The 12,694-nt window shown below is 42.7% G+C and overlaps 1 protein-coding gene across 3 annotated transcripts in view; it reads right to left on the bottom strand.

Moving 5' to 3' along the window:
- AKAP7 (A-kinase anchoring protein 7) overlaps positions 1 to 12,694 on the bottom strand; it is a gene marked incomplete at both ends in the record, with an annotated part of 165,374 nt that overhangs the window by 94,411 nt on the left and 58,269 nt on the right. For all 3 annotated transcript variants that reach the window (XM_080700531.1, XM_080700530.1, XM_080700532.1), the window contains one exon: positions 1,275 to 1,387. In XM_080700531.1, the coding sequence (XP_080556657.1) occupies positions 1,275 to 1,387 (113 nt within the window). The remainder of the gene's footprint in view (positions 1 to 1,274; positions 1,388 to 12,694) is intronic.

Raw genomic sequence — 12,694 nt, 5'->3', positions numbered from 1 at the left:
AAACCTCTTGGAAAAGGACAATCCATTTGAAAGCAAAATGAGAAAGATATGAGTAAAGAAATAAACTGTCAGTCTACAAGTTTCATAGCTGCTATTCCAGATTTCAAAATCTATCAATTACACAAATTATTTTTTTCTGATATATTCTAGAATAGAACCTGATAGAGATATCACTGAATATGTAGCATAATTACTGAAAAAACATGCAAGATACCTTTTAAGGACATCTTTACCAACAATTTCTAAAAAACCCATAATGGCAAGACGGTGAATCACCTGAACCCATTCTAAAGGACTAGAAGGACTTTTTGAGAACAGAGACATTAAATACTAAATGTGCTAATTTAGAGAACAGTTCTACTTACTAATAGACATGACCTTCATTTAAGAGCTACAAATGAGTCTTAACTGAAGCAAAGGAGAGCAGGGAGTGAATATTAAGCAGCATGCCTATCTCCAAAATTCTGATATATCAGAGCAGACCCTCAGATATCTTAATTTGCATAAGGAACCCCCTAGACTAAAATAGAAAAAAATAAGAAGGGTGCCCTTCAGATTTTAAGAAGAAAAGTCAAAAGTTGTACCAATCTCTAGAGGAGGAGGGGGCAGTCTGGAAAGACAGAAAATCATCCAGAGATAAGAAAGTAAAAAACACATGTGTATTAGCTGATCCCTGCTGACCATCCTTAGGGAGAAGTACTTTAAAGTATCTCAAGGAGGAAGGGTCCCTCCATTATTCTCTCTTGCCCAGTCCATAATATACTTGTTCCAGACCCTTAATGCAGGCAACTGCTGGAAGAACAATGTGGTCTTTGGGGGATCCTGAAAAATGTAAGGGTGGCAAACACATTTCCCCCAGCTTGAAGAACCCAGTTGCAGCGAGCAGCACAGTGTGTGCAGGTCAGCAGAGGAAGCTCTCAGGACAGTAAGATGCAAACAACCCTGAGCAAGAAAGCAGCAAACTGAACTCTGGCACCAGCCTGCTGTGTCTCAATGGATTAAGCACATGTGGCAATAGAAGAAGCAGCTCAGAGCCCCTAGTAACCAGAGAGGTAAATGAAGGCAGGCTGCAAAAACCTGCATGGAGGACCATGAGCATCCTCATATCCTTGGAACTGAAATTAAACTGGCCTAGGAACCCAAGAGCAATAGCAGCAATATGTCAAAAACCACTACAAAAGTCACCCGTGTCCCCAACCATGCTGAAGGCTGGTATGGCCTCAGAAGACAAGCTAATAGTAGCTATCAAGCTAATAGTAGCTATGCGTACTCACATTCTTACGGAGCCATGGTGCCTTTGACAGCTTCATAAAAGTTAAGTGGGGCTTAAAGCTTCGGTTTTCTCCTGCCAGGATGCCTTTTTCTTGAAATATATATTTTGCAGTTTCTGGAGAAAATAAAAGAGAGCACAAAAATGTTACCATAACACATAGCTGCCTTTAATTATAAAAAAAAGCCAATAAGAACATAACCATTTTATAGTTAAAATTACCTTATACCTACTTGGGATGTTTCAAAATGAAAACAAAATAATAATAATAATGTGTGTGATGATAAATACTACATGAGAGTTAATTCATGACATAATTTAATTAATGATGTAATTCCAGTGATTTCAAATGTGGGATAAAGTATACAAAAGTAATCTGCATACTGTGAAAAGGGAACAACTAATGAAATAACTCCCTAATGTGATGCTAATTTTCACTGGATATCGTGGTGGTTTCCGTAAGGATAAAGAAGAACTGGCTGATCTGTTATAGTTCATATCTAACACTTTTGCTTCTCACCAAGCTGGAATAACAGGAACTTGAAAAGAGAAACAAACTGGGTGTGCCCCTCAACTTCCCCAGCTTATATCCCGGAGTGTACAGGCCCTTTGTGGAGAGAAATCCAGATGAAGCCTAGAGGTCTCCTTAAGTAGAGGGAAAACTTCTGAGAGGAAAGACCAAGGCAGCTACAGCTCAGAGGACAAAGTGTTTGAGATATGTAACCTGCACTGAGAGAAAACTCTAGAGACCTACAATGGGTCTTAGAATTCAGCCAAGTTGACCAGTATATTGTGTGCGAGAAAACTGAGACTGGAGGAAAACACAGTCTAAAGAATTAGAAGGAACAGTGCTCAGCACTTACATGGGGTCAGAAATACTGTGTGTTACATTAGCCTGACTGGAAAACCTCAAGATCTCAGGACAATGGAAAAACAGAAGGACCTTTCTCAGCAGTGGGAAATAAAGAACTCTGGATTATTACTGTTCTGGTACTACCTAAGAGACCTTAAAAGAAAGACCTATTAGGAGGCGGGGACGGGAACTATTTCCGAGTAATGTGTGTCCTAGAGGAAAGCCAAGGGGTATTTATAGGAACAAAAAACTATCTAGCGCCCCACTGACAAGACCGATAAACACCCCAATGCCTGAAAACTAAACAGAAATTACCAGGCAGGCAAACAAACAGGACAATATGATCCATGGTGAGGAAATAAGTTGATTAATCAAAAGTGATCCACAGCTGACATACATGTTAAAATTAGCAGAAAAAGCATGAAAAGTATTATCCTTGTATTCCCAATATTCAGAAAGACCAGTAGAGATATGCCAACTATAAAAAATCAAGTTCATAGAAATGAAACAACAACATCTGAGAATGATGCACTAGAGAGAAATAAAAACGGATCAGTCATTGCTGAACAGAAAATTTGTAAGAAAGATACAGCAACAGGAACCAGACAAATATGTGAAACCCAGGCACAGTAGTAAATACTGGTAATCCCAGATAATTAGGAGGCTGAAGAAGGAGGATCACAAATTCAAGGCCAGCCTGAGACCCTGTCTCAAAATAAAATAAAAAGGATTGAGGGTATAGTTCAATGGTAGAGAGCCCCTGGGTTCAACCCCAGTACCACACATTCTTAGGCATACACACACACACACACACACACACACACACACACACACACTACAGAGAGAAAAGAAAGAAAGAAAAACAGAACATCAAGGAGAGCTATGGGGCAATTTCGAGTTGTCAAATACATATGTGGGATTCCTCAAAAAAGAGGTGGAAAAGACAGAATGAAAGAAAAATTGAACAAATAATGACTACTGGAAAATGAGAGCTGTCATAACCAGTCTGGAAATTAACTACAAAAATTTAAACTAGGCTGGCTGTGGTGGTGCACGCTTGTAATCCCAGCATTTAGGAGGCAGAGACCAGAGGACAGCTTCAGCTACTTAGAGAGACCCTTTGTAACTCAGTGAGACCCTGTTTCAAAAAATATAAAGACTACAAAATAGGGCTGGGGGTGTAGCTCGGAGGTACAGTGCCCTTGGATTCCATCCCCGGTATCACAAAAAAAAATAAAATAAAATAAAAATTTAAACTACACAAGCATCTTGAATAGTAATTCCGTTCTAGGAAAATACAAGAAATAACTGTGTTAGCACATAAAATTCTATGTAGACAATATTTGTTAAAGCATTACCCTGAATTAGCACAAACTGGAAACAAACTTCATCAATAAAAAAATGGTTAATCATACTAAGGACAGCTAATAAAAAGAATTAAAGCTACATACGTAGACCTGTAAACTGACTGTACATTAATATTGCTGCAAGTACACAAGCAACATGAAGGAATTCTTTGCCACATATGAGAAAAACTCATACTTCTCAAAGACTGTTAGTGGGGTATGATGGCTCATGTTTTAATTCCAGTACTTGGGAGGCTAAGACAGGAGGATCATAAGTTCGAGAACAGCCTCAGCAAGTAGTGAGGCTCTCATCAACCTAGCAAGGCTCTGTTTCCAAATAAAAGTAAAAAAAAAAAAAAAAAAAAAAAAGACTATGGTATAGCTCAGAGGTAGAATGCCCGAGTTCAATCCCCAGTACCACAAAAAAGAGAAAGGAATGTCTATGTCTTACAGTCTGTTGAGAGACCACTTCTTTTTTTTTTTTTTTTTGCGGGTCTGGGGATGGAACCCAGGGGCATTTGACCTCCGGGCTACACCCCCTGCCCTATTTTTTTATTCTTTATTTTGAAACCGGGTCTCACTGAGTTGCAGAGGGCCTCACTAAGTAGCTGAGGCTGTCCGCGAACCGTGATCCTCCAGGTCTCAGCCTCCCGAATGCTGACCACTTCTTAAATCAGGATAAATAGCCGGGCGTGGTGGCGCACGCTTGTAATCCCCACGCTTGGGAGGCGGAGACAGGAGGATCGCGCAGGTTCGAAGCCAGCCGCGCTGGCGTAAGAGACCCTGTTTCAAAAATATAAAATAGGTCTGGGACTGTAGCCCGGAGGTAGAAGGGCTTCCAGGAACCCCAGTACCACCAAAAAAAAAAAAAAAAAAAAAAAAAATCAGGATAAATAAACAACTATTATTTTGGAGATATATATATATTTGACACCCTATATATCTGTAAATACAAATGTGTATACATCTGAGGGCTAAATATGCTGTGCATCTGAAAATTATCTAAATTTTTTATAAAACTTTATAAGTCACAGGGCATAGTGGCATACATCTGTAATCCCAGTACTTGGGAGGCTGAGACAGGAAAATCACAAGTTTGAAGCCAGCCTCAGCAATTTAGTGAAGCTCTCAGCAACTCATTGAAACTTTGTTTCAAAATAACAAGTAAAATAGGGTCTTAAGTGTAGCCCAAAGGTAGAAGACCCCTGGGTTCCATTCCCAGTACCACAAAAAAGCTTATAAATCCAGATATATGGGTTTTACACATGCAAGGTAACATATAAGTGATCTCTTTATGGAATGTGCATTGTATCTGATATTTAGTACCATTCAAAAAAGCCTGTCACTGTCGGGCATGGTGGCGCACGCTTGTAATCCCCATGCTTGGGAGGCTGAGACAGGAGGATCACGCTGGTTCGGAGCCAGCCTCGCTGGCTTAAGAGACCCCGTTTCCAAATTAAAAAACAAATAGGTCTGGGAGTGTAGCCCGGAGGTAGAAGGGCTTCCAGGAACCCCAGTACCACCAAAAAAAAAAAAAAGCCTGTCATTGAAGTCCTGGTTTATATCTCTTTTCACTGACTTTATTATTGTATAAAAGAGATACAATTGCCCATTAGATAATAAGTCTGTTTCTGATCACTAACACTGTTCTCTAAACTTTTACAAAACCTAGGACTATTCTTTGATTTTTTTTTTGTCAATGCTGTTAACCTACATAAAGCTGTAATTATAGTTACTGTACTGAAAAGTAAATTCTAAATTTCACTCCAATAGAAAAGAGTAATATATATGCAACTGTGATTTTAATTAATACTGACTTCTTTGTAAGTTCATTATATTTGTATTTCCTAAGTAGCTTAAGAGGACAATTTACCAAGCTTAAGAGGACAATTTATCAAGCTGGTGTCCTCTAAACAAAAATTGTAAATACTGACAATTTTAGGTTTATATTTGTGTGTTCCTAAATTGTATTATGACTATCTTTAAGCAAAGATAACTAGAGGTACTCAAACATTTGGTTTTCCAAATCATAGCACTCTGATTAGAGTATGATTAAAGATAGGGTAACAATAATTATATGTATAAAAAGTCAAATTTAAAAGGAAATTTGTATATACCATCAAATATTATCAGAAGTATTACACAAACTGGATTTTTATCCCTATGTTTTGCATTTTTCTTGTAAATATTTGTAACTGTTGTCTGTGATTGTTTTTTTTTTTACAACTTCTAGTACTGTTAGCGAAACAGTGTTTTGAGATGATAGCCATCACTTAGAAAACGGGCTTTTATACTGATTCCTACACAGAGACAAGGACTGGTGAAACTAACCTACTGGATGTTCAACAACTGGGCTTGCAGAACAATTAGGGAGTAAAAGGGCTAAGGAGAAAGCAGCCGGTATTTTGGCCCTTACCTTCCAAGGTCAAATAAGACCCAGGGATGATGGGACTCCAAAGGGCTCTGCAACTGTGTAAGTCACTCCACCCCCTGATCAGGAGGACTGAGACGACACCAGAGATTAAGAGCCACCTGTACATAGTCTGTAAATAGAAGGGTAATCAAAGAGGGAAACAGTTCTAGTACTTCAAGAGAAGTCATGTGGTCAGCAAGACCATGACCCACCCTGGCAGATGGCACAACTGATAGAGGGAAAGCCTCACAAAGACCCTAAGAGTGCCCCTGAGGAGCCTTGACTGGCCTCAACAGTAAAATAAGTTTATAAAAAGGTATGTTGGCTCCACATAGGACTACCCACTTGGTCTTGAATACCCAACAGGTAAGTTTAACGAGAAACAGTGTGCTATTCTGGGATAAAGAGCCACATTCATAAAGTCAGTTTAAAAACCCACATAATTTAACTAGATATCTTCTGACTTTAGCTCCCTCTTATAGTCTACATTAAAATTTATAATAGTTCATCTGGTTTTAGGCTCACAGAAGAAATACTATGGCACTGATATCTAAAACCTGTTAGTCTTTTTAAAATGCTACGAAACTAAATCTGTCTCTCTTGAGGTTTTACAGAACCAGGACCACTGGATACCAAAAGGATAAACAAGATGGTTGATTTACAGATGGCTCTGCCAATTTTTCTTTTCTTTTTTTTTTCTTTTGAGATTCCATCGCCAACTTTATTTTTTTATTTTTTTAAATAATTTTTTAGCTGGGTATGGTGGCATATGCTTGTAATCCCCGTACCTGGGAGGCGGAGACAGGAGGATCGTGCTGGTTCGGAGCCAGCCTTGCTGGCTTAAGAGACCTTGTTTCCAAATAAAATGAAAATATATAAAATAGGCCTGGGAGTGTAGCCCAGAGGTAGAAGGGCTTCCAGGAACCCCAGTACCACCAAAAAAAAAATTAAAAAATAAAATAATTTTTTATTAGTGCATTGTAGTCAAACATCTCAATGGGATACAAAAACTTGTGGAGATATACATACACACATCACCCAATTAGCCCCTAACCCATCTCTAACCCCTTCCCTCCCCCTCCCTCTTACCCATGCTTGGTTTTCTGATTGACTTTGATATGTTTAAGTACATCATGTGCCTTAAAGAGTTTCCCTTATTCTCCCTGTCATCCCCTCAGATATTTCACCTTCATTGTTCCTCCATAGGGTCCCTTCTTCATCTAGAGTTCCTCCTATTACCTGTTTCTCCCTAAAATTTTGCACATTAAGAAAAGCATCTGATTTCTTATTTTTGGTGACATTTCACTGTAAATGCCACAATTCTGTTCTCCCTTATGGCTGGGCAAATTCCATGTGTACATATACCATAGTTTTGAAATCCACTCATTTGTGGAAAAAGAGCCTGGGAAGGAATTAAAACGGTGGAGGCAGTGGCAATGCCAGTGGCCAATACTCGGGGGAGGCAGAGATCTGATACATTATACCTGGAACCTTTGAAATAACCACAGAGACAGTGATCGGAACCTGCTGAGGGGTTAGGCAGGCACCGGGGCCAGTGGCTGACATCGGAGCTTGCTGTGAGGCAAGGCCACTACTGAGGCCTCCGTGGCCGGGATTGGAACCTGCAGAGGGGTTAGACCGATGCTGGGGCCAGCGAGGCCGGCATTAGAGCCTGCCGTGAGGCAAGGCCAGTGCTGGGGCCCCCGAGGACGGGACCGGAGTCTGCTGAGGGGTTAGGCCGGTGCTGGGGCCAGCGAGGCTGGCATCAGAGCCTGTCATGAGGCAAGGCCGGTACTGGGGCCTCCGAGGTCAGGATAAGAGCCTGCCCAGGGGTTAGGCCGGTGCTGGGGCCAGTGTGGCCGGCATCGGAGCCTGCCGTGAGGCAAGGCCAGTGCTGGGGCCTCCGAGGCCGGGATAAGAGCCTGCCGAGGGGTTAGGCCAGTGCTGGGGCCAGCGAGGCCGGCATCGGAGCCTGCCATGAGGCAAGGCCGGTGCTGGGGCCTCCGAGGCCGGGGATTGGAGCCTGCCCTGAGGCAAGGCCGGTACTGGGGCATCCGAGGCCAGGATAAGAGCCTGCCGAGGGGTTAGGCCGGTGCTGGGGCCAGCGAGGCTGGCATCGGAGCCTGCCGTGAGACATGGCCAGTGCTGGGGCCTCCTAACCCGGGAACGGAACCTGCCGAGGGGTTAGGCCGGTGCTGGGGCTAACAAGGCCGGCATTGGAGCCTGCCGTGAGGCTAGGCCGGTGCTGGGGCCTCCGAGGCTGGGATTGGAATCCTGCCAAGGGGTTAGACCGGTGCAGGGGCCAATGGCCAGCATCGGAGCCTGGCGTGAGGCAAGTTCACTCCTGCGGCCTCCAAGGCCGGGACCAAAGCCAGCTTAGGGGTTAGACCGGTGCAGGGGCCAGCGAGACCAGAACTGGGGCCTCACATGAGGCAAGGCCGCTGCTTGAGCCAGCGAGGTCTGAATCAGTACACTGAGTAGCCAGGCCACTATTGGGACCATCAAGAGTGGGATCGGTACTTGCAACGCAGCATGCACAGAGAAATATCGCAGAAAATATAAATCAGACGCTTCTCTTAATCAGCAGTAACTAGGAGGAAAAGGGCAACAGGAAGAGGTTGAGCTATAGAAAGGGCCCTATAGTGAAGCAACTAATGTGACCAATCAGAGGGTATGTAATGCTGGAGGACAGAGCCTCTTTAAAACGCAGGAGGTACATAAACAAATGTATCAAAGTAAATCACCAAAGAAGGTGCGATGGAGGGAGGGGGAGGGAATGGGATGGGGGCTGGAGGAGGGCTAATTGGATGATGTGTGCTTGTATATCCTCTCAAGTCTTGTACTCCAATGTGATTGATATATGACTACAATGCACCAATTTAAAAAATAAATTAATAAAAAAAATAAAAATAAATTAATTTGACAAAAAAAAAAAAAGAAATCCACTCATTTGTTGAAGGACATCTTGGCTGGTTCCACAGTTTGGCAATGATGAACTGTGCAGCTATGAACATGGGTTGTTCATGCATTAGTTTGATATTTTGGTTTTCATTCTTTTTGGTAGATACACAGAGGTGGTATTGCTGATTCATATGGTAAGTTCATTTTCCTTCTTCCAAGGATCTTCTATACTGCTCTCCAAAGTGGTTGCAACAACTTGCAATCTCACCAACAATGTATTAGAGCTTCTATTTCTCCACACTTATTCCCACTTACTGAAAACCTGAAAGCCAGAAGTTGAGTAACTCTGACAGGATGATCCACTATCAACCAAATTTTTTTTTTTTTAATAGACGTCACTTGGATCTGGAAATCTGCTAGGTGAGGCAGTGCCAGCTTCTATTGCTTCCTGGACACGCAGTTGAAGAAACCTGCTGGCCCTTTGCTGTAAAGCAGGTCCCAGTTCCAGGCCTGCCATGCAACAGGCTCTAGGCCTGGCCCGCTGGCTCCTGACCCAGCCTCACCCTGCGACAGGCTCCAGGCCCAGCCTCACCGCATGGCAGGCTCTGGTTACTGTCACTGTGGGCATGACATTTATAGAGGTTCCCACTTTTCCCTCCATATATATTTTAGTAGGAGAAAACAGCACGTGTCATTTGCAAAAGCTGAGAGCCCAATTCTCTAGCAGCAATAGATTTTATCTCCCAACTGAAAGTGGAGGCTCACAACCTCACCATGAAGAACGAAATCCGCTGCTCCAAGCATACCCCGACCCTCAGAGCAGCACAGAGGAGTGCAGCGGCCATGAGCTGAGGTCTCCCAAGAACTCCAGTGCAGCAAATCGGCCCAGCAGTACGGGCGGGGCTCCCTCCAACTTGCCCTGGACATTTTCCTTACATAGTATGTTGTCCAGAATTCCTGCACATGTGTGGCAAGAGCAGTCTACTTTGGGGGAGATATTTTCAAAAATTCAGTTGGATTGGATCTGTCTGCCTCTCCCGAATACCAGCCACCGCTGCTACAGCCATTTTGATTCATCTCCACAAAATGTTTTCTTACATAGTATGTTGTTCAGAGTTCCTGAACATGTGGGGCAGGAACACTCTACTTTTGGAGAGATTTCTTCAAAACTTCAAGGGTGGATTTGGTTGGATCTGTCTGCCTCTCCTGAATACTGTCCGCCACCACTGCCGCCTTCTTGGTCTCTCCTAGAGTATGTTGTTGTTAAGTATTCCTGTGCCTGTGTGGCAGGAGCAGTCTGCTTTCTGATCTCTTCTGGGATATCCCTCCAAAAATCACTTTTCTTGCAGTGTCGGGCGCCACGCTGCATTCTTGTCTCTAATTCTGCCATTTTCCACTTTCTTTCCTATATTTCAGATAAGAAGCCATGACTGGAACTGTTTCTGTGTGTTGTGCCAATCAATTATTAAATCAAAATCTGTTGTCCAGGGTTTCTCAGGGGGATGCATAACCTATTTGGCTGCTGCTAACCATCACCGCTGTGGCCGTGGTCGCCACTACAGCTGCAACTACAGCCGCTGCCGTCTTCCTCCCTCTTCAACATCTTTTAATAAAAAAAAACAGTATGTGTCTTTTGCAGGAGTTGGGTGCCCAAGTACTTAGTAGCAATGTGTTTTATCTCCCAACCAAGAGCAGAGGCCCACAGCTTCACCACAGAGAGCAGGTTCTGCTGCTCCGAGCGCACCCAGCCCCAGCACTGCACAGAGGAGCACTGTGGCCAGGAGTGCCCTTGGCTCCAGGAACCCATGGCGCCGGCCCACCCAACTATGTGGGGCTCCATCTGACGTGCCCTGAACATTTTTCTTGCATAGTATGTGGTCCAGAGTTCCTGAGCACGTGGGGCAGGTGCAGTTTACTTTCGAGGAGATTTCCTCAAAAGGTCAGGGTAGATTAGAATGAATTTACCTGCCTCTCCCCGATACTGGCCACTGCCACCACCACCATCTTGGCCCTCCTCCAGAGCATTTTTCTTACATAGTATGTTGCCCAGAATTCCTGAGCACATGGGGCAGGAGCATCTTTTTTTTTTGGGGGGGAGGGGATTTCTCCAACAGATCAAGGCAGGTTGGATTGCTTTTTATCTACCTCTCCCAAATAATGGCTGCCGCTGCCACCGCCATCTCCGCCATCTTGGTCCATCTCTTCTTTTTTATATTTTAGTTAGGAAGTCATGGCTATAAATGTCTCTATATATTGTCCTGATCAGATATTAACCCAAAATCTGATGTCTGGGGTTTCTCAGAGGAATGCCTGTCCTGTTTGGCTGCTGCTAGCTATTGTTGCTAGAGCCACAGTTGCCACTGCCACCACGGCCACCACCATCTACTAGATTCGGCTCTGCCAATTACATAAAAACAACAAAAAAAGTCATGGATAACCCTTACAATAACCAAATTATTAGTACTAATGGAAAGGGTAATAGTGGTCAAGATGTAAATTGTATGCTGTGTTGTTTGCTTTTAAAATGTAGAGTGGAGCCGGGCATGGTGGTACAGTTGTAATCCCTGCGCTTGGGAGGCGGAGACAAGAGAATCGTGCAGGTTCAAAACCAGCCTCTCTGGCTTAAGATACCCTGTTTCCAAATAAAAAAAGATATAGAACAGGAGTGCAGCCCGGAGGTAGAAGCGTTTCCAGGAATCCCAGTACCACAAAAAAAAAAGAAAATGTAGAGTGGAATAATTATTTATATTACCATCAGTAGAGATCTTTCAACTATACTAAAATTGCAATAGAAGAATAGCTAAACAATTAGATGCTACTAGCCAGAAGACATGGGAAAGAGATTAGCTCTACAAGGATTAACAATACTAGCAAAAAAATTCACTAAAAATTCAGGAGATGATCCCTTCACTAATCTAACAGAACAATAGTTCATTCAGTAAGTGGAAGGGAATTTACATCCGTACTGACCTCCCTCATCACTGTTAATGGGAGTGATGATTTGGGTAGAATGTTGTATGACCTCCTGCACTTGAGGATTACACCAGAGATTTAAAGAGACAGCCATCACCAAACAGCCTCAGGCCTCAAACAACAGTAACCTTTTTCTACTTACAGATTCAAATCACAAAAGTCAGCTCATGTTAACAGAAATTGAAAAAAAAATAGAAGTATGTAACAAAAGAGGAGGAAGTTGTAAGAAAAGAAAGGAAAGCAATCTTCCAAGTACTGAGATGACAAGCATGCACCATCACGCCTGGCCATTTTATAACTTTTGTACATGTGTCTGTATGTTCCACTGCAGGATGTACTGGTTTCATATTTCTCCTTTTGTGAAATCTACCCAAGAAAAACTAGCCAACAAGATTAGATTGTGAAGTCTTACGCCAACTAATGAAGAATAACGCAGTGGTCTGTGCATTAGGAGGGATAAAAGACTGTGTATACTCCCTGTGCTGTGTGATTGTGTACCGGTTTTATGGTGGCATTTGCACCCTTCTGTACAGAAATAAATTGCCTTGCCAAGTTACTTTCAATTTCATAAGTTTTGTTTTTGGCTTCCTTCAAATCTATTTCTAACAATATGATGAGGAATTTTGAGTTTTGAGAAAAATGAAATGTGTAGGTGAGAATAACTATCATCTCTATTTTTTAAATTTTTCTTTTTAAATTTTTTACTAGTGCATTGTAGTCATATGTCTTAATGGAGTACAAGATGATAGAGGCATACACACATCATTCATTTAGCCCCTCCCCAATTGCTACCCCATTCCTTCCCCCCTCCCTTCTCATGTTTGGCTTAGTGACTGACTTTGACATGTTTGTGAATGTACATCATGTACATGAGGGAATTTCCCTCTTGTAGTGACTTAGATAGGTTGCCTTATTTGCTCATCTATGATTTTTCCTGC

The sequence above is a fragment of the Muscardinus avellanarius genome (genome assembly GCF_963383645.1).
Source record: "Muscardinus avellanarius genome assembly, chromosome: 8".
NCBI classification, from domain to species: domain Eukaryota; kingdom Metazoa; phylum Chordata; class Mammalia; order Rodentia; family Gliridae; genus Muscardinus; species Muscardinus avellanarius.
This window is presented reverse-complemented; position numbering and strand designations above follow the sequence as displayed.